Below are 21,341 nucleotides of genomic sequence, written 5' to 3'. Positions count from 1 at the left end.
AGGTTGCGTTTAGAAGTGGAGTTTAGGGTTATACCAATACTTTAAAATGTTTAAGAGAACTCTTTATGGTGTATTCTGTTGGTTATAAGTTTGTCAGACATTAGTGACTTGTGCTGAATATGATGGGAATTCCAGACTTAGTTTGATTTTTTTTTTTAAATACATTCTTTCTGGAAGTCGTATTTACAGAATGTTGAAAACAATTACTTCAACAGGACCATGCTCTGCATACGTGGACCGATATACAAAAAGCACCACATGTGTCTCTTCTGGTCACCAAAAATAACTGCAATAAAATTATCTTAAAGTTTATGATATTGCTTCCAGAAGACATGGTTGAATACTTCTTAGATTAACTCTTCCTTTTAAAAATCTCATCACTAGAAAGACATTCCAGTGTCTGAATGGCCCTGTTTTAACAGGAACCTGGGTTTTGCAGTGTTACTCATGAACGCTAGCACAGTTCAGCAATGGGCAGGAACTGCAAGTTAGAGCCAATGGGGAAATAATGACACAGTGTGCCTACATGAATAATACAAGGGAATACTGAGAAGATACGTCAATCGATTAAACCGACTGTTCAGTTTGTATCTCCCTTCAAAGTATTTACAAGAAACTGACACAAACCAACAACTACAGGTTAGAGATGCCAAGTTATGAGGAATCTGAAAAAAACATACATCAAAAATGACAGCTACAGGAACACGGTCTTAAATCATGCTGTAATCAAAGACACTTCTGAAATGCAATGCTCTTGTAAATGCTGTCCTCTTGATGTCTTCAGGAAAGACGCACTTATATTTTCAGATGTCAGTAATGCACAAAACTTCTACAAGTCAGAGACCCTAGATAGTGTGTAGCTTAAAAACCTTCATCAGATCCATTTGTTTAAAGTATGAAATTAAGTGAACCATACCTTCTCTCTACAGTGTTCTGCAAGTGCACAACACGCTACATTAGTGCTCAGCAGTCAGAAGGAGCTCCAGATAAAGAAAGTAATTGTTCACACTCACCTAAATATGGAATAGTAGGAACCATTTTTAAGCTTCTGATGTACTCTCGTGTCCTTTTATAATTATCTTCCTTAGAGAGTAGATAGTCTAACTTCTCAAAGGTAGTCTTGTCTTTACGATTCAAAAGCTACAGAGAAAAAATGAAAGCATAAAATTTTAAGATGAATCCACACAAAAGAAAACAAATAATAAAATTTGTTGAATCACACACAGTAAATGAAAGCACAGTCAAGTTAGGATTAAATTCATCATCATTAATGCTTCTGTATTTTAATAGGTCTTTATTCTTCCTTTCTGGCAATGTATTAATTTTTATTAATAGACACGCAATGATACTAATACACACTCTGTAAGAGGGTCTTCTAAGATCAAGGGAAGTTCTCTCAAGTATATAAACAGTGGCTTCTAGACCAGATAGGAAATATTAATGTATTTTGGTACCGCAAAACCAGGACTTATAAAGAATCTTCCAGAAATGCAATTTGACAATTCAGAAGAACTCAAACTTCAGAACTAAAACAGGACCAAAAAGACAATGGTCAAGGAGTAACTTACGGCCCAGGTTTTGGTCAGTCTGAAGATGGGTGCACTTTGCAGGGCTGACACCACAGACATAAGAGAATGAAGGTTATTCAGTTCCAGAAGCTTCTGAAAAAAGGGAATAATAGCTTTTAGCACATAAAAAAGGAAGCAGAATTGATTAATCTCAAAGTTGCATTAATGAAATATGAAGTTTGACTCGATGACTGCAGGCAACAGTAAGCAAAGGTACAAGATTAATTACACTGAACTAAGCTGTTTTATTTAATCGAGTAAAACCAATAGATGTCATACCTCATCCTTGTAGTACAACATAGCAAATATGCTAAAAAAGGAATGTTAGCCTTTGTAATCCAGCAACAGCTCACAGGAGCAGTGCAGAAACAAACAAAAAAGAAGTAAGATTTTGAATGATAGTACAAGAAATTTGCACTTACTTTAGCTATTTTCACAAAATGGCTCAGTATTTCTGCCCTTATTTTTAAGGTCTGTGCTGTTAATATTTCTCGTACAACCCAAAAACTGACCTATAAAGTAAACACATATAACAAAAATATTCTTAAGTTTTAATCCATAGTTGTTCTATTTAACTTTATACTCGAAGACAACTGTCAAACAGTACCTGTTCATCACAGTAATCAAGTCATTTACCTGGTTAAACCTCCTAGTAAAGGCAACAATATTTGGAGCGAGGGTATGTTTTTCTTTCTTATTCCATCCACAGCTTGCTAGTTCCTAGGAAACACGTTTAAAAATTGCCTTACAAATCCATAATGTTTAAAAACATTTTAAAGTGTAAAAACTGATACATGACAGAAACAGCTATCAGAGGATTAGTAAAATCAATTTCATGACTAGTCTAAGCAAACACTTCTGTGTTTTCCTGATGTATATAAATGATGTGATTTGTTTGTTCCCTGATACTAGAAAAAAATAGACATTAGTATTCACACACAGAAAGCTTCAGCAATCAGCCACAACTGATGGCTCTGAAGTTTTATTCTGTATTGATTATTTTAGTCCAGGGCTCCCTCACACAAGCAACTCAGCAGACATAGGATTAAAGACTTTGTTAGTATATAACCTCACCTGGGTCAGAAGTGGAGCTAAAGCTAAACATATCACTACGCAAAATTAGCAGTAGTTAAAGAGTACAAAATTCAGCAGTGCAACTGGAGGCAGTAACCTAGCTGTTGTTCCTGAATGTTGTCTTCATTATTACACTTAGTAGAACTTCCATACATACAATACAGCCAGAAAGAAAACGTCAATTTTCCAACAGTTGCAAATACATTTAGACAGCCTGGCTCTTTTTAACTACAGATTCAAGTTACCACCTATCTATAGAGTCTTTATATTCAGATGTGACAAGAGAGATACATGCGTACTGGAAATGAGTTCTCCTAACACCAGTTCTAAGTCACTCTTCTGGTTTTAGAACCACAAACTTCAGTCTCAATCAAAATGTTCAACTTTCCAAATGTATGCTATTAACTTTAGATGCCTTCACATGAAAGGCAGAGAGACAGCCAAAGAGAATTTTGCCTCTGTAAAGCACTTTGTACATTCTGATAAACAGAGCACACTCTCAAGATGTGGAGGTCTGCATGTTCCCATGTGAGCGCCACGAGAAGCATTTCCCGTTCCAAACGTATTTTGTATCCCAGTGTTCCAGCATTTAAGCCTTCTGCAGATAAAAATGCCAATTCACATCTGTCAAGACGCAGATCCTCCACGTGATCTCATCTTAGGAGTCTGGAAATCACATGCTGATGTGGAAAAATCTCAGTCACTCTAATAGGGACAGCAGAATTTACATTTATCAGAAAAATGAACAGGTCAGTAACCTAAGGATATTAAGCAGTTGCTAAAGGGCTAGTGAGCAACAATGGAAAATCCTGTGCATGGTAAAATCATTTGACTACGTTTAAAATTTGGACTGAACAGGAAGATTGATAAGAGTAAGTGATCCAACATGCCCCTGCTGAATTTTTTCTAATGCTGCTAAAATGTACTGTGTTCTAGAATTACACGTCATCTTTTTGCATGGAAGGACGCAGGCAATTTCCTCAATGCACACAGCCACAAGAAGCTTTCTGATCAAGCGTGCAAGAAAGCCCTGAAATTTGTGGAGTTTGCAGTTTACAGAACTTTGAAATAACAAAACCAAACAGAACAAACCCTAAAAGTTTCCTAGAAACGTAAGCATAGTTATTTCTGCTGGAGAACAAAGAGTTGTTAATCAAACTCTTGGAAAGGAACATGCAGATGTGCTTTTTAGTAACAGCTCAATCAAGAAGCAGAAAAGCACCTCAGTAACTGCTCAGTTTAAAGGATGTTTGTGTGAAGTAAGTCTTGGCAACCAGAACTCCAAAATCTTAAGTTTTTCCATCCATGCATGAGCTCACGTTAAAGACTAAAACCTGAAGAAAAACAATATAATGTTCTTCCCCCAGACAAAAAATTCAACAACAGGTTAACTCCCTAAAGCAGACAGCCCAATGGCTGCTGAATGATGAGCTTCTTCCATGCAATACAGGAAGGAAGACTAAGAAGGTGGAGTTCTAGTGTAAAATGGCAGGCAACCATCTGCCAATGAACAATGCAAGAGACAGCAGTTATCTATGTGAAACCCTGCAGGCCTCAGTGGAGTAGTTTATTAAAGGGTATCCACACTTACGGACACAGAAGAATGAGTACATTAACTTGATTTAAAAGGCTACAAGGCCTCAAACAAATGCAGACAGTTACAGACTATAAATAAAAACTTAATCTGAAGAGAAAATTTTAACCTTCTTAGTTTTAATAGTTTACCTAATAACAAGAGGCAGGGAGATGACAAATACACAGACTGTATCTTGCTTTAAAACCTAGTCTTACAGTCAGCAGAACTTCATAAAAGAAACAGATGTTTATTTTTGGCAAACAATTAAGTTATATTGGTAACTGCAGCAACACAAAAGGCAGAAAATACAACTAAAAACTAATAGTTTATAGCAACTGCTACTTAGTCACAGACCTGTATTCTAGCAGAAGCTGAAAACACAACGTTGGGGTTTTTCTGACTATTTCTCACTAAATTACATCTACCTGCCAACCAGAGTAGCACTTCAGGAAATTTCAGTCCCAGAAAGCAAAATGAAGCAATGACAAATGGAAAGAAGAACAGCAAATCAGTATTTTGTTTTGCTATAAAATTTTATGGCACAATTAAAGCAAATGCAAAACCTACCTCAGGTTGTATAGCTTTAAATACTGGCATATCCATCAATGTAATCTGGCTCTGCAATAAAGGTAAGTAATGTAATATGAAGAGCTAATAATCATGTATTTACACCTGTCTTTTAGTAACTACAAACTACAGATTCTCATTTTCTCCGTAGACCAGAACTGACCAGACTTGAATTTGGCTTCCCCTGTCCAGGCTAACACATCACAGCAGAAACTCCACCATCCTGAGCGGCTACATGTCATTATATTCTCTTACATCTACCAGCTGTAACCAAGTGAAGGTTTGTGCTACCTGCAGCAGTCTAAGAGGTAAAACTTAAGCCTGAAAGTCTTTTTGTTACGTAATAAAAGGGCCCAAACACTAATGGAAGGAAGGTTTATTTCCTTTCACATAGAAAGCATCATACATTTTACATTTGCTAGGCTGGAAGACAATAAAGCATTATGATGTGTTAATTAGTTATGACTGGAATATGCTTTAAAGGGGTCATACACACATTTTCAGTCACTGATGAGCTCCTCCTGATGAGACAATGTAATACTTTTCCAAATGATTTTGAAAAAACAGCATTTATAGAACATTTTTAGCATCTGAGTGATAAAATATTTGAATTGCTTCAGTGACTGAATGACATTGTGTATTTGTGATTTAAGTTTATGTTTAACCAATAGTTTACACTGTGAGTGTATAAACCTACATAGCTTTTACCTTTGTAATTTACATGATTTAATATGTAAAAGAAACTGGTAAAAAACACTTCTTTGGATCTTTCGCAGCAAAGCTTCTCTGATGCCCATTTTGTTAGGCTAAGCCAAAAATAGCAACAATTTGCTAATCCCCTCTCAAACTGGACCTTTGAGACCTTTGATCCCACTAATTAAGAATTCTAACTATTTAAATGTAATTTTAATAAGATTCAATCAAAATCACCAAAAAGGCAAAAGCAAAATTCAGTAGCAGTGACAAGCCAATGGTCCTTCTGTTGTATATGTGATCACCACCAGGGAATTTCTCCTCTGCTCCTTCTAAATTTTATAAAGGAACACAACACACTAAATTTGGAAATGACCCTAACTGGTGCCATTCCCTTCCCTAAATATGCAGAGAACCCATCTTTGATAGCTCTCTGTCCTGAGGTGACCAAACTGTACTAACTACAGTAAACCCAGACCAGTGGCTATTTTCACTCTCCCCAGCTGATCTGCTTCGAGTTATCTGAAGCATTCAGACACTACAGTCTTGAGCAACAAGAAATGATATGTGGAATTCACTGGCTGCTATTATTTATTGAAAACAGAAATGATCTGTTGCTCTGTGTGGAACAGAAGCAGTAAACATCATTTGAGCTGTCAACAAAAAAGAGAGAATCACAGCAAACCAAATAAATGGCTTTAATGCAACACAGGGAAAACAGCTATTCTGGCTAAGAAAGCCTTGGTGTTAAAAGTTTGTATGCCCATGTTAAAGTCAACATCACTTTTTTTGTGAACAGGTATTATATAAACTTACACCAAATGAAAGAAACATCACTTTGATGCCCAGAATATTAACGAAAACACTGAACAAATTTCAGTAGCTTTCATCCTCACTCCTCCATGCTGCTAAGCAAGTTAACCTATAACTTAGAAACAAAGGGGCAAGCACAAGCAGTGTACTGGACTTCTGCCATATGTGCAGTTCTGCTTTCAGTTCAGTGCTGAAACCCTGTTACTAAGGAATACAAATTGTTTCCTTTCTACAAGCTTCTTTCCTGCTTTTAAGAAACTAATTTCTCTGAGAAACTGATGTTTCAGCACAGAAGATGAGTATTTGTGGTTTCAATTTCATAGATATATATATTTGTAAATACATATATATATATGTAAAAAAGGAATCAGGCTGTGGATAACTAACATCTTTAAACCTACGCTAAGGTCTTCAAAAACACTAGAAAAGAATTAAATGGCTTTATACAGAAACACAAGTATGTCTGGTCAGGCCAGTACAGAATTATTAAATCCCAATACATGCTTATGCTGTTGAAGTTCATATAATCAGAAATTGGTTTTCAAGAACAGTGGCAGATTATTTAAAAGATTTTTATTTTAAGAAAAACATTTTATGTATTTTTTAATATCCTGCGAGTCCTGGATATTATACAAGCTTAAATGCAAAAACCATTTCTACTTACTGCAAACTCCTCAGGAGTTACTTTCAACACATCAAATACAACTGCATCGTAGCTTTTATTGGCATAGTCTGAACTCCGCCCTTCCAGAGAATCTGAGCTGCTACTACCCTACAAAGAGAAAGTATTTGGCTTATCTGCAGAACAACAAATTTCATGTCAAATTCAGAAAATAAATACATGTAAAAATATTAAGAAATGACAAGAAAATAAGAACTTCAAAAAGCTTCAGGCACCGAGTTACAAAATTCAGTTTACATGGTTCAATGTTTCCAACTCACTTTCCTCTGCAAAAAATACAGTGGCATTCAATTTTAATAAGTTTTGAGTTTTAGAAAGCAATTCTTAAAATCATGAACTAGATAAAAAGCGCTGTGACACAAAAGGAAACATGTTGGAATCTTGAAGATTCATATTGAATAGAAATTGTAAAATTAAATATGCAAGGTAAAGAGTGGCTAGATCCCAATCATGCTGCTCTATCCGTAACATAATAAAAAAAGAAAAACATGTCACATCCTGAAATTTAACCCAGTGTGAGCTGCAGACTACTTTAGAAGAGTACTGTGTGTGTCTGCCTTAAAAATTAGTGCCTTGCATTCCTTTTGACGCTTCTCTCCTTGGGCTCCAATGCAGGCACTTGAGGGTCATTTTCCTTTCTTCAAGGATAATGTGATTTAATAATAATAGCATTATTTTTCTCTTACTTATCTTAAAGCTACATACTGAATAAAAACTTAGGCACATAAAGTCTTAAGCTCTTACACCTCACTGAGGTTATTTGTTTGCTAGAAGAACACAGTTTTCAAAACAAGATGTTTTGGAATCCTAACTGTGACTCGCAATTCTCACTTAAAACTGACTTGGTAGCAAAGAAATATAAGGTGATAAATGAGATCTGATTATTTTTCTTTCCCTACAAAGTATCTGGGGAACTACTGATTAGGAAGCCTGACATTTGTACTTGGCAAAACCAAGAAGAAAATAAAGGGGAGCTAGATTCAAAATGTCATCTAGAGAGAATGAAAACCTGTTTCTGTTAGCCTGAGGGCATTTATACTCTGCTTGAGAAAATAATCCCCTGCAAAGCACAGCTGTATTATGTACTTTTTATTTTGCTGTAAGACTTTTAAAGATCAGCTCACTACTGAAGCAGCTGATTTGTTTCATGAAAATCAGGACAACTGCTTTGACAGGATTAAGTTCTGTGTGCAAAAGGCATAACTATGATGGAAAAACTTGCTTCACACAGCTCTTCAGCTGTCTGAAGAGATGAAAGGTTTCAAGCAGGGAAGAATTCAAACAAAATGTTACCTTTTTTAAAAAGCAAGAAGTACCTTCAATCATACCTGTGCTTTACTGGGCAAGTTTTACTGTAGCTGATTTATAATATTTCATCATAATACTACATGAAAGAAAGAAACCAGAAAAACTCAGTAGGGAAACTGATTTTGAACAGTCTTCAATTGGCTGTCAGCTGTGCACAGCAGCTCAACATCAAATTAGGTAACTGTTGGAAGCAGCACAACAGAGCTGCCTGGTGTTCAAAAAACAAACTGACTGGAATGTTTCTGACTGGCTCTGTTTAGATGGTATGTTACATTGCTCCTAACGTATTAGTAATAAAAGGCTGCTGTAAGTTACAGAGAAACAGGTCAAAAATGCTATTTCAGACTAACCTAAATAAGTAACCATCATCAACAACAATAAAACAAATTAGTTGTGAACACTGAGAACCATGGAGTGGTGTCAAAAACTACACCCATTGTAAGAAAAAGGACTGACATGACTAGTAGCGGAAGGGGCTTCTGTGAAAGCTGAAACAAGTCAAGATGTTCATTTTGATACAGGAGCTGACAAGACTAAGTAAGGAACTGTACCTCTGGAGTGGCGGAGGTGACCATCACATTGGCCATGAGCTCATTCCTTTTATACATGCTCTCCCCAAGATGCAGGAAGTTTCAGCTCAGCCCGCACTGGTGAGACAACATGATGAAGACAGAATTCCTGCAAAACAAATGCATTTATGAGAATAAATAAATAAAATTTAAGAACGCCTAACAATACAAGAGATTTCATTGTCCTTTCTCAGAGAAAAGGACTTCAGACATAAGATGATCTTAGGAGCTAGAATCCCTCTTATCTTTCAGGTACGAACTGTGAAAGAGCAGAACTATTAACTTATTGAAAATACAGGTACTTCCTCACTTTTTCCTGTTCATCACTTGAATTAGTCTCAAAACCAGGGATTTGAGTCCCAGTATACCTTCCTAATATGCAAATCCTATTTGCAGCTGCTTAGACCTCAACTGGTATCTATACAGACAGATGCACCTGAAAAAGCATTTTATGTCAGGCCCCAAGAACAGTTTTACAGAGAAGAGAACTGGCTAACATCATCCGTCTTAGCTGGAAGGATGAATCTCAAAGATCTCTGCTAATCCAGCAACAGCACTGTCCAAAGTGAGACTTTTTCCAAACCGGATTAAGAAGACAGAGGCAGTTCCAAATTGGCTTCACGTATGTGAAGTACCTTAAGCTTTCTCCAGAAACCAAAAGACCGGACTCCAAAAAATTCGAGCATGCGGCACCATGAAAAAGCTGCCTCTATCCACTTGGATCAAATAACCTGTTCCAGAATCAATAAGTATTTAATGAACACACAGAAATATAAAGTGCTTAATGAAAACTACTGTTGATTACAACAGTAATACTCATACCTGGAAGAACCATTCAATCTTGAAATAAAGCACAAGTAATTCTGAGACAGTGTATTCCTGACTATTGAACAAAGGGAAGCATTAAGTATTTCTAAACATTTATCTCCTTGCTATCAGGAAATCAGTTTTCACCTTCTTGGATACGTGTCATTATACACTAAACGATATACACTGTACAGACACAGGTGGATATATATTCACAAACCTATGTTGCATCTCATTCAGAAAAAATAGAATTTGTACACAAATTGGGACAACTAACATGAGAACAACTATGATTATAGACAATGCAGACAGCAATGGTACTCATAAAAGAATTACACATTTTTAAATAAAATCACTTAACTAGTGACAACAGATACTTCCAGAACACTGCCACCCAATGACAACTGAGACTCCCTTTGGTCAAAATTTTATGTAAGGGGAAGTGAAGGAACCCTGAACAATTTTATTTTCAAATATACACAGCAAAAAAAAATTTGACCAGAAGAGTGGTGAAAATTTACAGCTAATAAATCATAATGATGTAGTAGAAATTTTTCAGATACAGCATATGCATTTCTGCACGTGTGTAAGCGTGTACACACAAAACCTAACGACTGCTTATATCTACCAAGTCAGCTCAAGCTCTAATTCATTTTAAATTGAGAAAACAAACAGCGTATATGGTTGCTCCATCATTCCCCGCAGTACACATGGAAGGACCTCGAGGCAACCACTGCCACAGACTCCTAGGTACTCTTCCAGCAAAATCTGCAGGTCCTCAAATAAGCAACTTGGGATTCTGCCACACCTCCCTTTGCATCCTCACCCTTTCCCACAATCCTCTGATCACACAAACAGGAAAATGCTAGGAAAGCAAGCAGCTGAGAATAAAAATAACCTCGTTTTACTCCCTCAATAAAGATGAGGTCTTCACCCTACCTGTCATCTCCACAAGGCCTTACATGACAAAACAACTCTCCCCGCAATCTCATGGGCATACGTGAAACAGATCAGTAACTCTATTTCAAATCTCTGCCAGAATCTCCGCAGTTAAACTTGTCAAGAAGCAATTCCCTTTATCTTGTGTCTTGATAAGATTAACTCATATTTTGAGTACTAACAGACTGCAAAGTATTTCTAAGGTCTGGAGCTGCTCTCGTTAATAGTCCTTAGAGATACTGAAGTGGAAAGTAATTTTCATGATGTAATTTCTTTAAAACGTGGCATTTACATCAAGGCCACAAAAATATACTCGTCTCCTCCTTCTCCGCCTTTCTGACTCGGCTTTCCAGAGTGTGGGGGCTAAAAATGCTCTGAAAGGGGAAAGAAAAATCCCATATGTGATCTTGTATCCTGACCAAGCTCAGTTTTACTCCAAGTTTTAACATTCAATAAACCAGAGAGACAGAAGTGCTTTAATCTCTGAAACAAAAAGCACTAACAGACTTTTACCTTTCAACACCCAGTACATATAAAAAACTGCAAGATACTTTCATTCTAAAATGGACCAAAACAGGTATTTTTTTTTCCAAAAAAATGTTTCAAGTATAACACAAGCATTAAAAACGCACTGCTTTACCCTGTGTGCATGGCTTCTCCAAGATTCACACCTCCTATGGAAAAAAGTTCCTTGTTTTGCTACCTTGAGGAATGTCATAGGAAGCAATTATGCTTTTAACTTAAGTCCAAGTGGTTTTTATTCTACTGAAATCACCCAGTCACTTGAAGTATTTCCGCACTTGCTATCACAGAAGGTATTGTTCTGCAAATGAAGTACTAGTGAAGCTACTACTAAGCATGTTGTAACAGAAGGCTGTCAGACTTTATGCACAAAGATATTAAAAATAATACCAAAGCTACTCTCCCATACTGACATGTTGGCAATTAAAGGTAAAAAGTCACAAAAATCACATGATTTCTTTCCACTGCTTTTGCAACTTGCTCTTTCAAGTTGATCAGGTTAATCATGAAAATCACGCCTTATACAAACAGTGCTAAAAAAAATATCAAAACAAAGAAAACACCTTGTCTGTTTGTAGGAAGGTTCACAGGTACATTGCAGTAGATCTCATTCACAGACTGCCAGAAGCAAAGTGGATAAATTAGGATGCAAACATACATACCACCAGAGGCTGTCTGTTCTTCTTTGCCAGTTTAACAAACCCATTTAGATATGTAGCTCTCACTGAAGCAAGAGTGAAGACAGTGCAAGAACAACTGAAAAGAAAAACAAAACAGAAACCACCACCATAAAAACTGAGCACAAAAGTAATTCCTGTAGCCATTATTTTACCAGCATTTATCAAATTTTGGTATTTATGGCACGTGACATTCTTTGAAAGCGGGAATGCAATTTTACATTTCTGTTAGTAACATGCATGTAATCCAGTTACAATGACTTAAATTCATTCTCATTTCTAGTTACCCAACTCACAAGAAAGTCACTAAATGGCTCTTAAGCACAAACATCACCTCTGGCCAAGGAAGTCCCTGTGCCCTAACACCTGAAAGCCAGCAGAGCCACCTGATGAAGTCACTAACTGTTCACACTGCTCTCAGCAAACATGAGAATAACCATGTAAGCACCCACCGATAACTAGTGTTCTTACTGATTTGCTTGCAGGAGGAAAAAACACAGAGCTAGACGGGCTTTCAATCAGACTTGGCACTGCTCCTCAGAGGACACACTTTCCAGAATGTGGCATCTAACATCAGAATGACTGTCAGCAACCAAGATAAGAGAATAAGGAATACTGGAAGAATGTTGCTTTCTACCTCCAGCAAGATCAACAATACACTATGCCACTTCACTAACAATTGCTACATTTACAACAGACCATATAGAGCTCCACATCAATTCTGAATTGTTCTTCACCGTTACACTTATTTTCCTCTTTCTTCATTCCAAAACTATTTCTCCAGATGTTTACCATTAAAACATTTCTTTCCTTAATAAACCGTGGACAAAGTCCATATTCAGATGCTGGGGGCGTAGAGTACAGATGAGAATGTTAGCACAGTTAACATACTGGAAGAGGAAAATGGGGCTGTATTATGAACAGGATGAAAGAATAATGTGGCAACACTTATGCCCCCTTCTGCTTGCATTCAGCCACTGATGTGAAACTTGTATCTACATCACATCCAGCTTCAGCCCAGAGACTCATAAGGGGGAACAAGTCCCACTTTTTTGTGTTACTGCTAAATAAAAAGGCAAGTAGCATCAAGGTATCCAAAACTATGCATTGCTTGTTCTCCATATTCCACTAAGTTTATTTATTAGTATCATTTTAATATTTAAAACAGAAGTAAAAGTAAATTTTCAAAATCCTTCTGAGTCTTGAGACATTACAGCTGTTTTGTTGCAGTGACAGAGCAAGTCACTCTGGAAAGATTTCTAGAAGATAGTTTCTTTAAATCTTTCAAAGCAGCAGCTGGTATGTGCTATGTGGATACTTGATAACTTAGAGAAAAGCTGACGTACAAACATCAAAAGCTCTGAGCAACACCAGTATAAAACCATTTTATTCCTGACAGCAACCCCTCACAAAAGCTTAGTACATTCAAACATTACATCACACCTTCACTTTCCTCAGTGCCCCTGCCCAGTCAAGTATTACCTCTCAAACCCCATTTCTCATCCCTCACATGTGATTTGCGCAAAGTGGAGGAAAAAGACCACATCTCCTAGAGCAAAGGCAGAAACAATCAGTGTAAACCCCACTTCCTTCAGAAAATAGCAATGTTCATCTGCTATTCTGAGTCTTTTCATGATATACACTGCATGCACAAAGGCATATGTGAGACTGGACAGTGGACTTGCCTAAATAGTCACAATGCTTTCTATGAAAAGGCTCTTTTCATTTCAAAAGTCCTTTAGAAGTAGTTCAACGTTAGACCTTGGTGGCCATTTTGTACAACAGGAAAATGCTGAAATTTTCAAAAGCCTGGATTTAAATAGTAATTGCCAACAGTTTAGTAAGAAAAAAGCAATTAGGCTGCAGAAGATTAAAAAGCCATTACATTTATACAACTAAAGATCCTTCTGAACAAAAACTCTTGCATATTTTCAGTATCCAATTCACCAGAAATTGCCTAATACATTTCATTATGCTTTAGGCAACAGTACCACCTATAGATAAAATAGGCCATGAGCAGTTTAACAGTTTCACACACATTCCTTTCTGAGAAACTTCTTACTTACTGAATGAATAATAATGAAAATGTAATGGAATAATTTATTATTTTCTATACAAAGCCCTACAAATGGGTGTGACAAGATCAAATGACAATACACCTTTTGAAGGGAAACAGAACTCCAAAGTTCAGTGCAGCAGCTTGTACCATCCTCTGTTATACTACGAGCACAAAGACAGAAGTTGAGCAGAACTAACAATGTGGCCCAGACTTACAATCACTAGACCTGTCAATCTTCAGAGAACTGAAATAGGATTTTAACCAAAACCATAATAAGTATTATTAAGGGGCTGTGGATTAACTACATGTTAACCTCACTGATTTAACCACCCACAAAATGAAATCACCAAAATAAATATTCCTCAATAATACACATCCCTCTTGAGCAAACAGGCTGACAAACCTATTCTTGCAGCAGTAAGCTGCCAATCAATCAAGTCTTACTCATGAAAAATCAGGTTCAAGGTCTTACAGGCCTGTGTGCACAACCCATAATGAAAAGACTCTTCATAGTCCTCCAAAACTGTCAAAATCCATTTCAAAATTATTAAATATCTCACAGGATCCTTAGTTGCTAAAACCATGGAAGAGCAGGAGGCTGACAATGCAGGTTTGAATGTGATCTACTTTTATCCCAATTATGTCCCATAACTTTACTATATCCACTAACAACTAGAGTTCACCCTAATGACCGTTTATTATATTTACAAGTTAACTAATAAGTGTTCTCATCTCCCTATTCGGCTACTTCTACCATCATTTACTGTATTAACAAGTTATGATACAATCAACACTAGCCGCGTAAGGAAAAGAAACATAGTAAAGCGCTATTTACATAGTTTTAGAGTACGGGTCCAGCGTTCCACTAGGTGGCAGCGACTCTTACTACAGGTCTGTTCACAAAATGTCTTAAATCCTTTGTTTTAATATGTATTCATACCTCAGAAAAGAGCAAGTATTCATCTTTAATAGATTAAGAAATTAAACTGGAAAGAAAGTGCTTTCTAGGTCTTAGGGGTTTACACAATTACTCTGAGAGCCCATTTTACAGCATCTCTTAGAAAAAGAATGTTTTTTTTTCCTACAGTAAGGAAGAAAAAGAATAAAAAGGCAAGACAAAATAAAGAATGCCTTAATTGAAGACAAATGGATGAAAGAAACTCCCTTTTCCTCCCCTTCCCATTTTTTCATTGAACTAATGCTGAGCACTGTGGTGATAGAAGTTGATTTACAATAGTCCAGAAATTGGGAAACCAAAGCAAAAGCTTTGGGGATTATTCATTTCATCCAAACAGCAACCAAAATAATGGTTGCTATCCAGAAACAACCAGTTCTTCAGGTCTGAATCCTTTAGGTCAGTAGCTAGAAAATTGATGAGTGATGGACTTTTGAGCACTTGATGAAGCAGGCAAATTCTAAGAAACTGGAAGATTAATATATAAAATGAGGGGAAAAGGGAGAATGCACTGCTGCATAACACCAGAGTGAACAAAATGAAAAATATTTCTAAGTTCACAACAGTAACAAAGCAATAATTGTCCTTAAGAAAGAACAAATAATAAAATAACCTCAAAGAAACAAAACAAGCTCACAAGTTAAGAACCTCCTCTCCAGCATAAATCCTGCCTCACAAGCCATTACCCTTCTAACCTATGCTGATTACATAGGTTAGAAGGACAAGACATATGCTTAGCAGAGTTATACTTTAGGGGAATCTCAATAAAACAGTCACAGGAAAAGAAATGTCTATCTGCTGTATTACAGCATAATACAATACTATCATGACTCTAATGGGCCTCTAGATTCTCTGAACAGAAGAAAACTGACAGACACTTCTGTAATCTGTGTTACCAAACAAGTGAAAATAGGAGAATACCTGTGACTTTAATTACAGTTGCATACTTACAGTGGAATAAGGTGGCTCTGCACTCACTCAACCCATTTTGTTGCACACCTCCATTAGTTGGTTGTTGGGTCTAGTTCTGGCTATTCAGTAGGTTTCTCTCCTGTTTAAAAGCATGACATTCCTGTAAATTAATAGGAAACAGGATTGTGGTGACCTTTATTATATAACTTGGGTCTTCCCAAACTGTGCATTCTTTATCTGAAATATGCACCCTGCTATTTTTGTTCATAGCTCTCCCTCCCAGGTTTGATGGATAGTTCCTCATTCTAGTTTCACTGGTATGTGATAAATTCCCAAACTCAAAACTAAATACGTCACAGAGGGGAAAAGCAACATACCAAGAATTTCATAATTAAATATTCTCCAAATACATACCTGTAACTCTTCCTCACTCTGCCACTCAACACAAGATCCAAGCTAATATGGGTTTGCTTACTGGTTTTAGTAACTGCTTTCAAGGTGCTTTATGAATGGTAAATGCTACTCATTGTCACTTCATTTTCCTCAAGACTTAACTAAACAAAGCAGAATGGACACAAAACCAAATACAATCATTCCTCTTTTTCTGTATCAGCAAGTTAAGCCACAGCTCTTCACCAAACAAGGTCAGCCACAAACCTGAGAAGATACTGTTTAGATAACTTGAGTGGTGATATTTAGACAGAGCCCTTCCCTTTTCTGCTCTTTTGCTTATACCAACTTTTACAACAGCGGTTTAAGAAAAGTATACATCAAATGAGAAGAATCTCGAAGATAGACACTTTCATATGGAAGCTGACATGAAAATCCCATTAAAGCCCATGTTGCTTTGATAAAGTTAAAAATCACTGAGGATCACATTGTGTTACTCTGTGCCTCTGCTGCAGTCTCTGTTCTCCTTCTACTGCTAAGGAGCCTTCACTTACAAAAATGTGTATCTTCTAGTCTTTAAACACATATAATTCTTACTGGCATCAGAGAAAACCATCTTTTGCTAGAAAAGTAGCATCCACACACTCAAAACTTATCCAAACTCTATGCATACAGCTGGCATTCCCTGCATAAGAAAGGATCCTAGTTCATAGAAGAATCCAAATAACAAGTTACACATGTGTTAGCATCCACTTCGGTATTTCAAGCAAAATTACACACACCATGTACATTCACATCCCATCTCAGCTTTGTCAGTCAGACTTGTTCCCTGGCAATTCAGTTTTTGCTTGCGTGTGTCCATGAGAGTGCTCCATTCTACCTACTTCTTTCACTCTCTATGGCTTTAAAAACTAACTTTTAAAGTAAAAATTTGATACATCTGGGAAAAAAAAAATTGCCTTTGCAAACTCTGTGCTGGCAATGTCCAGTGTATTCAAACTTTTCAATTAAGCAGCATTAATTCTTCCTGTTTCTCCACCTCCCCCCCCCCCCCCATGCTGTTAATAAGTCAAAAGTCATTTGGTATTGAAGACGGACATCAATAAGGCAGCCAGAAAGCATTTATCAGAAACAGATACACACCCCCACCTCCTGATGTTACCAAATAGAAGCTCGCGAAAACATTAACAAACAGGGAAGAAAACAGCCTCTTGCTGGGAGAAAGAGATGCATCAGTATTTGGAATCCTGCATTAAACACAACTGCTGCACCTTGCCACAAATTAACTGAGCAACTTTTAAAGAGACAACATTCATTCAAGTTGAAGCATGTGTTTCACAAAACAAACCCAGTAAACTGTATTATCATAAAAAATAATTTTATCTGCTATAGCTGATGAAAAGCTTTGAGCTATGGAGAATACTAAGGTCAACATACAGACAACATAGCGTGAGGTGTCCCGGCCCATGGCAGGGGGTTGAACTAGATGAGCTTAAGGTCCCTTCCAACCCAACCCATTCTATGATTCTGATTCTATATATAAAGGAATGACAGGAATCAGGAAAAAAAAAAAAAACACTATAAAAATGAGGTAATTCCAAACCATATCTTAGGTAACTGTAAAATAGTATAAAATCCCTATGTTTCATATTACTTGCTAAAGGAACTTTTAAAGCTTCCATTAACTTTCTATTTTCTTCAACTTCTTTGGTGCAACACGTTCTATAAACATTTATTTTGGAGAAATTTATGCAAAATAGGTAACTGTCTTCAGATCCAAACATAAGAAACCACATTTTTTAAACTAGTCTCCTTTCTTAAAAATCCTTGTACTTAAGAGATGTGATAGTTCTGAATATCTAATTCTGACTGCTTATGAAATCAACAGATGTAGTCAAAACAGAAAGTCATTTAAAGCAGCATAATTTAACTATGTCAAACAGTTTTTTTCTTTGGCAAAGGACAAAACTGGAATCTACATTCACATACCAGTGGCAGAATTAAACATTTAAAATGTGAATACACTAATTGGCATAAACCCCACACCTAAACCTTCTTCACTTTCTGTCACCTGAAGATGATGAGATAAACTGGGAACTTTTACCTTCCTTTTTAAAATAAGGATATGAAAAACGTGCATTATAATCAAGTATCATTTTCACCAAATGCTTTAGAACTTAAAATCCTCCCCATTCTGTCTACTATTTCCTTGTCTATTTATAGAATTAATCCTTTTTTTTCTTTAACATTGCACTGAGAGTTCACAATATAAACAAAATTCACATAGAACAAAAAGCAAAGCTCATAACTATGGCCCCTCTTGATTCCTAGATATCACCCTTTTACTAAAATAAGGTAAATGAACAAAAAAAATGAATAAAAGAACTCGGTTATAATAGGAGTTTTCTGTTTGTTGGGTAGGTTTTTTTTGTGTTTGGTTTTTGGTGTGTTTTTCTGTTGTTTTTCTCTTCAAACTGGTGCCATACCATGCGGGACAGGCAACACAGAAAACTAGCAAACAAGTGCACATAGTTCTATCCTTATTACACACACTTCCTGTCCTTCTCACACATGAAGAATGACTACTAGGCACAGCATGAATGTTCAGTGTGAAAACAAATCTGACTTTAAAAGCACCTGTTGGCCATAAAGGGCAGATTGCTACATTCAACTGCAATGTCTTTAAGGCAAGGAATATCTTTCCAAATCGTAAAAGGGACCAACCCAGATTTAATTTTAAATTTTAAAAATGAGGCCTACCAGAAATCTGGAGAGGGACTTAAAAACTCAAGGGCATGCAGGGACAGGACAAGGGGGAATGGCTTTAAACTGACAGAGGGGACACTGAGATGAGACCTTAGGCAGAAGTTCTTTCCTGTGACGGTGGTGAGGTGTTGGCACAGGGTGCCCAGGGAAACTGTGGCTTCCCCATCCCTGGCAGTGCTCAAGGCCAGGCTGGATGGGGCTTGGAGCAGGCTGGTCTGGTGGAAGGTGTCCCTGCCAGGGGTAGGGTGAGCTTTAAGGTCTCTTCTGACACAAACCATTTTGTGATTCTATAAACATTTTTTCAATAATAAGCGAGATAAGAGATTATGTTCAATATTTTTAGGTACAGAAAAACAGACAAAAGGCATGCTGCGGTTCTACAACTGAAAAGTTCAGCAACAGCTCCTTCTCCAGGGCATGCCAAAACCTTTGACATGCTGAAGCCAGCCCAAAAATTATCTGAAGCGCTTTGAAAACAGATGTCAGCCAAAGTTCTTTAACAGGACTTGCACAGTATCACTCACATGATATGCAAATGGTTTTCAGATTTATTCTGAAATCCCAGTGGAGGATGTGGCCAAACCCAGCAGGTTTCCACCTGCTCCCCCCACTACCCTGCTCAACAAATACATCCTCTAGAAGGGCTCCTCCCACTGCCCACCAAACCTCGGGCAGCACAACACCGGCTGTCCCAGAGCGAAGCACCGCAGCCCCTTGGGGAAATACCTGTGCGGGGCCGCAACCGCTGGCGGCAAAGGCACGCAGGGCTCGCGCAAGCCGGGGCACGCAGCGCGGGCAGGGACCGCACCTTGGGCCCAAGGCCGCAAGGCCGCGCGGGCACCCGCCGACGCCCCTCAGTCAGAACCCGGTGCGGCCCGGCCCAGAGCGGCGCTCACAAGGCGGGGCCTCGCGCCGGAGGCCGCGGTGAGCGGCGCCGATCCTCCTCCAGCGCACCTGCCCGCGGGCCGCGCCACCGCCGCTCTCAGAGACCGGCTGCGCCCCACACCGCGTTCACCGCCCCTCCACGGCGCCGGGAGCCCCAGGAGCTGAGCGTCCTTGGAGGGCGGGCTCCTGCCGGGCCCGTCGCGCAGAGCTCCAGCCACAGCACACGCCCGAAGCGGAGACGGCAACGGGCAACCGGGTGGGGGGCTGCGGCGGACGAGCCTATAGCGGGGCGGGGCTGGGTGAGCGCAGCCGCCAAGCGCTGAGGTGAAAGGGGGGGGGGCGAGGTCTCACCTGTCCCGCTGGGCTTGTCCGCGTCTCACCTGCCCGGGAACGGCTGCTCCCAGCGTCGCCTACGAGGCTTCTCGGCGCGGGGACCCCACCGGCAGCGGGCCGGGGGTGGGCAGCCTCAGGCCGCCCGCCGGACCGAGCCCCCCACCCGCTGCTGCCGCGGCGGATGAGGCCCAAGCCGGCTGAGGGGGGGCGAGGGGCGAGAACGGGGAGCGCTGGAGTGACGGGCCGGACAGCCAATCGCTGCTGCGCACGGGAGCGCTAGCCAATCGGCTGCGGGGCTGGCGCTGCGTAGGAGCTGCCACCGCCGCCTGCAGGTGCGTTGCGCGTGCTGGGCTGCGCCCTCGCCCTCCCGCCGGCGGGTCCGGTCCGGGCCCTCAGAGAACGGGCCCTCAGCGGACTGGGCCCTCAGCGGCTCAGGGCGGGCCTACGGGGCCGCAGCGTGGGCTCTGGGGCGCCGGTGTTGTCCCCGCAGGACTCTGTGGCCCTGGTCGGTCCCGCCCGCAGCCTGGCACCGGGCGGCGGGTTCAGGCGCTCTCTGAGGTAACGCGGCCCGTCTTACGCGCAAAGGCGGCAAATGGGTTGTCTCCAGCCACCCGCCCTGGCCGCGGTGCGGATAGGAACTCCTGCGGTGCATGCATGGAAGAAAATCTCGACCCCCAAACCGAGCCCGGGGTCGGGTTCACAGCCCAGCGACGGTGCGGGAGACGCCCGGCAGTGAGGCAACGCGTTCTCCCACAGCAACGGGCCGGGCTTTGCGGCTTCCTGAGCGTACTTGAAGGAGAGGACATTCCCACTGTGCATGGTTTACCATGTGCTAAACGCTTCATCTCTCGACAGTGGTGCAGACAGTGCTCGAAGCTACATGGCCAAAGCAAGGTGCATCTTTCTTTGAATTACAGCTTCTCCACAAGCAGTGGTCAGCGGGTAGGTGGCCTGCAAGCACTGAAGGGAAAACATTTGCCCTGTGTGGTATTAGCTACATGCAGGATTGCTTTCCAGTCCCTCAGATTGAACTGCGGTGTTACACATGACAGAACAAAACCCTAGTGAGGGTACTCAGAGGCCGTTTGAGAGATGGTATGATGTCCAGAACACATAACTTGTGGTTTAAGCCCAGCCAGTAACTCAGCACCATGCAGCCGCTCACTCACATTCCCCTTTCCCCCTGTCTGGGTGGGATGGAGTGAAGAATCAAAAAATGTGAACAACATGGGTTGAGAGAAGAACA

The 21,341-nt window shown here is 39.6% G+C and overlaps 1 protein-coding gene across 9 annotated transcripts in view; it reads right to left on the bottom strand.

Moving 5' to 3' along the window:
* Positions 1 to 20,307, bottom strand: part of RALGPS1 (Ral GEF with PH domain and SH3 binding motif 1) — a 75,316-nt gene extending 55,009 nt beyond the window's left edge. For 2 of the 9 annotated variants that reach the window (XM_062641120.1, XM_062641127.1), the window contains exons 1-10: positions 20,143 to 20,304; positions 15,761 to 15,881; positions 11,781 to 11,874; positions 8,833 to 8,959; positions 6,956 to 7,063; positions 4,786 to 4,836; positions 2,205 to 2,288; positions 1,991 to 2,080; positions 1,569 to 1,661; positions 1,014 to 1,140 (exon numbers count right to left, since the gene is read on the bottom strand). In XM_062641120.1, coding sequence (XP_062497104.1) covers positions 1,014 to 1,140; positions 1,569 to 1,661; positions 1,991 to 2,080; positions 2,205 to 2,288; positions 4,786 to 4,836; positions 6,956 to 7,063; positions 8,833 to 8,889 — 610 coding nt within the window. In that variant the 5' untranslated portion in view covers positions 8,890 to 8,959; positions 11,781 to 11,874; positions 15,761 to 15,881; positions 20,143 to 20,304. Of the gene's footprint in view, positions 1 to 1,013; positions 1,141 to 1,568; positions 1,662 to 1,990; positions 2,081 to 2,204; positions 2,289 to 4,785; positions 4,837 to 6,955; positions 7,064 to 8,832; positions 8,960 to 11,780; positions 11,875 to 15,760; positions 15,882 to 15,971; positions 16,066 to 20,113 lie in introns of all 9 variants that reach the window. The other 7 variants (XM_062641123.1, XM_062641122.1, XM_062641129.1 and 4 more) reach the window with 7 other exon arrangements.
* Positions 20,308 to 21,341: the final 1,034 nt, after the last annotated feature.

The sequence above is a fragment of the Pezoporus occidentalis genome, unplaced genomic scaffold (genome assembly GCF_034315485.1).
Source record: "Pezoporus occidentalis ecotype Australia unplaced genomic scaffold, CSIRO_AGI_Poc_V1 ctg68, whole genome shotgun sequence".
NCBI classification, from domain to species: domain Eukaryota; kingdom Metazoa; phylum Chordata; class Aves; order Psittaciformes; family Psittacidae; genus Pezoporus; species Pezoporus occidentalis.
Note: the sequence above shows the minus strand (reverse complement) of the source record. Positions and strands in the feature narration are given on the sequence as shown.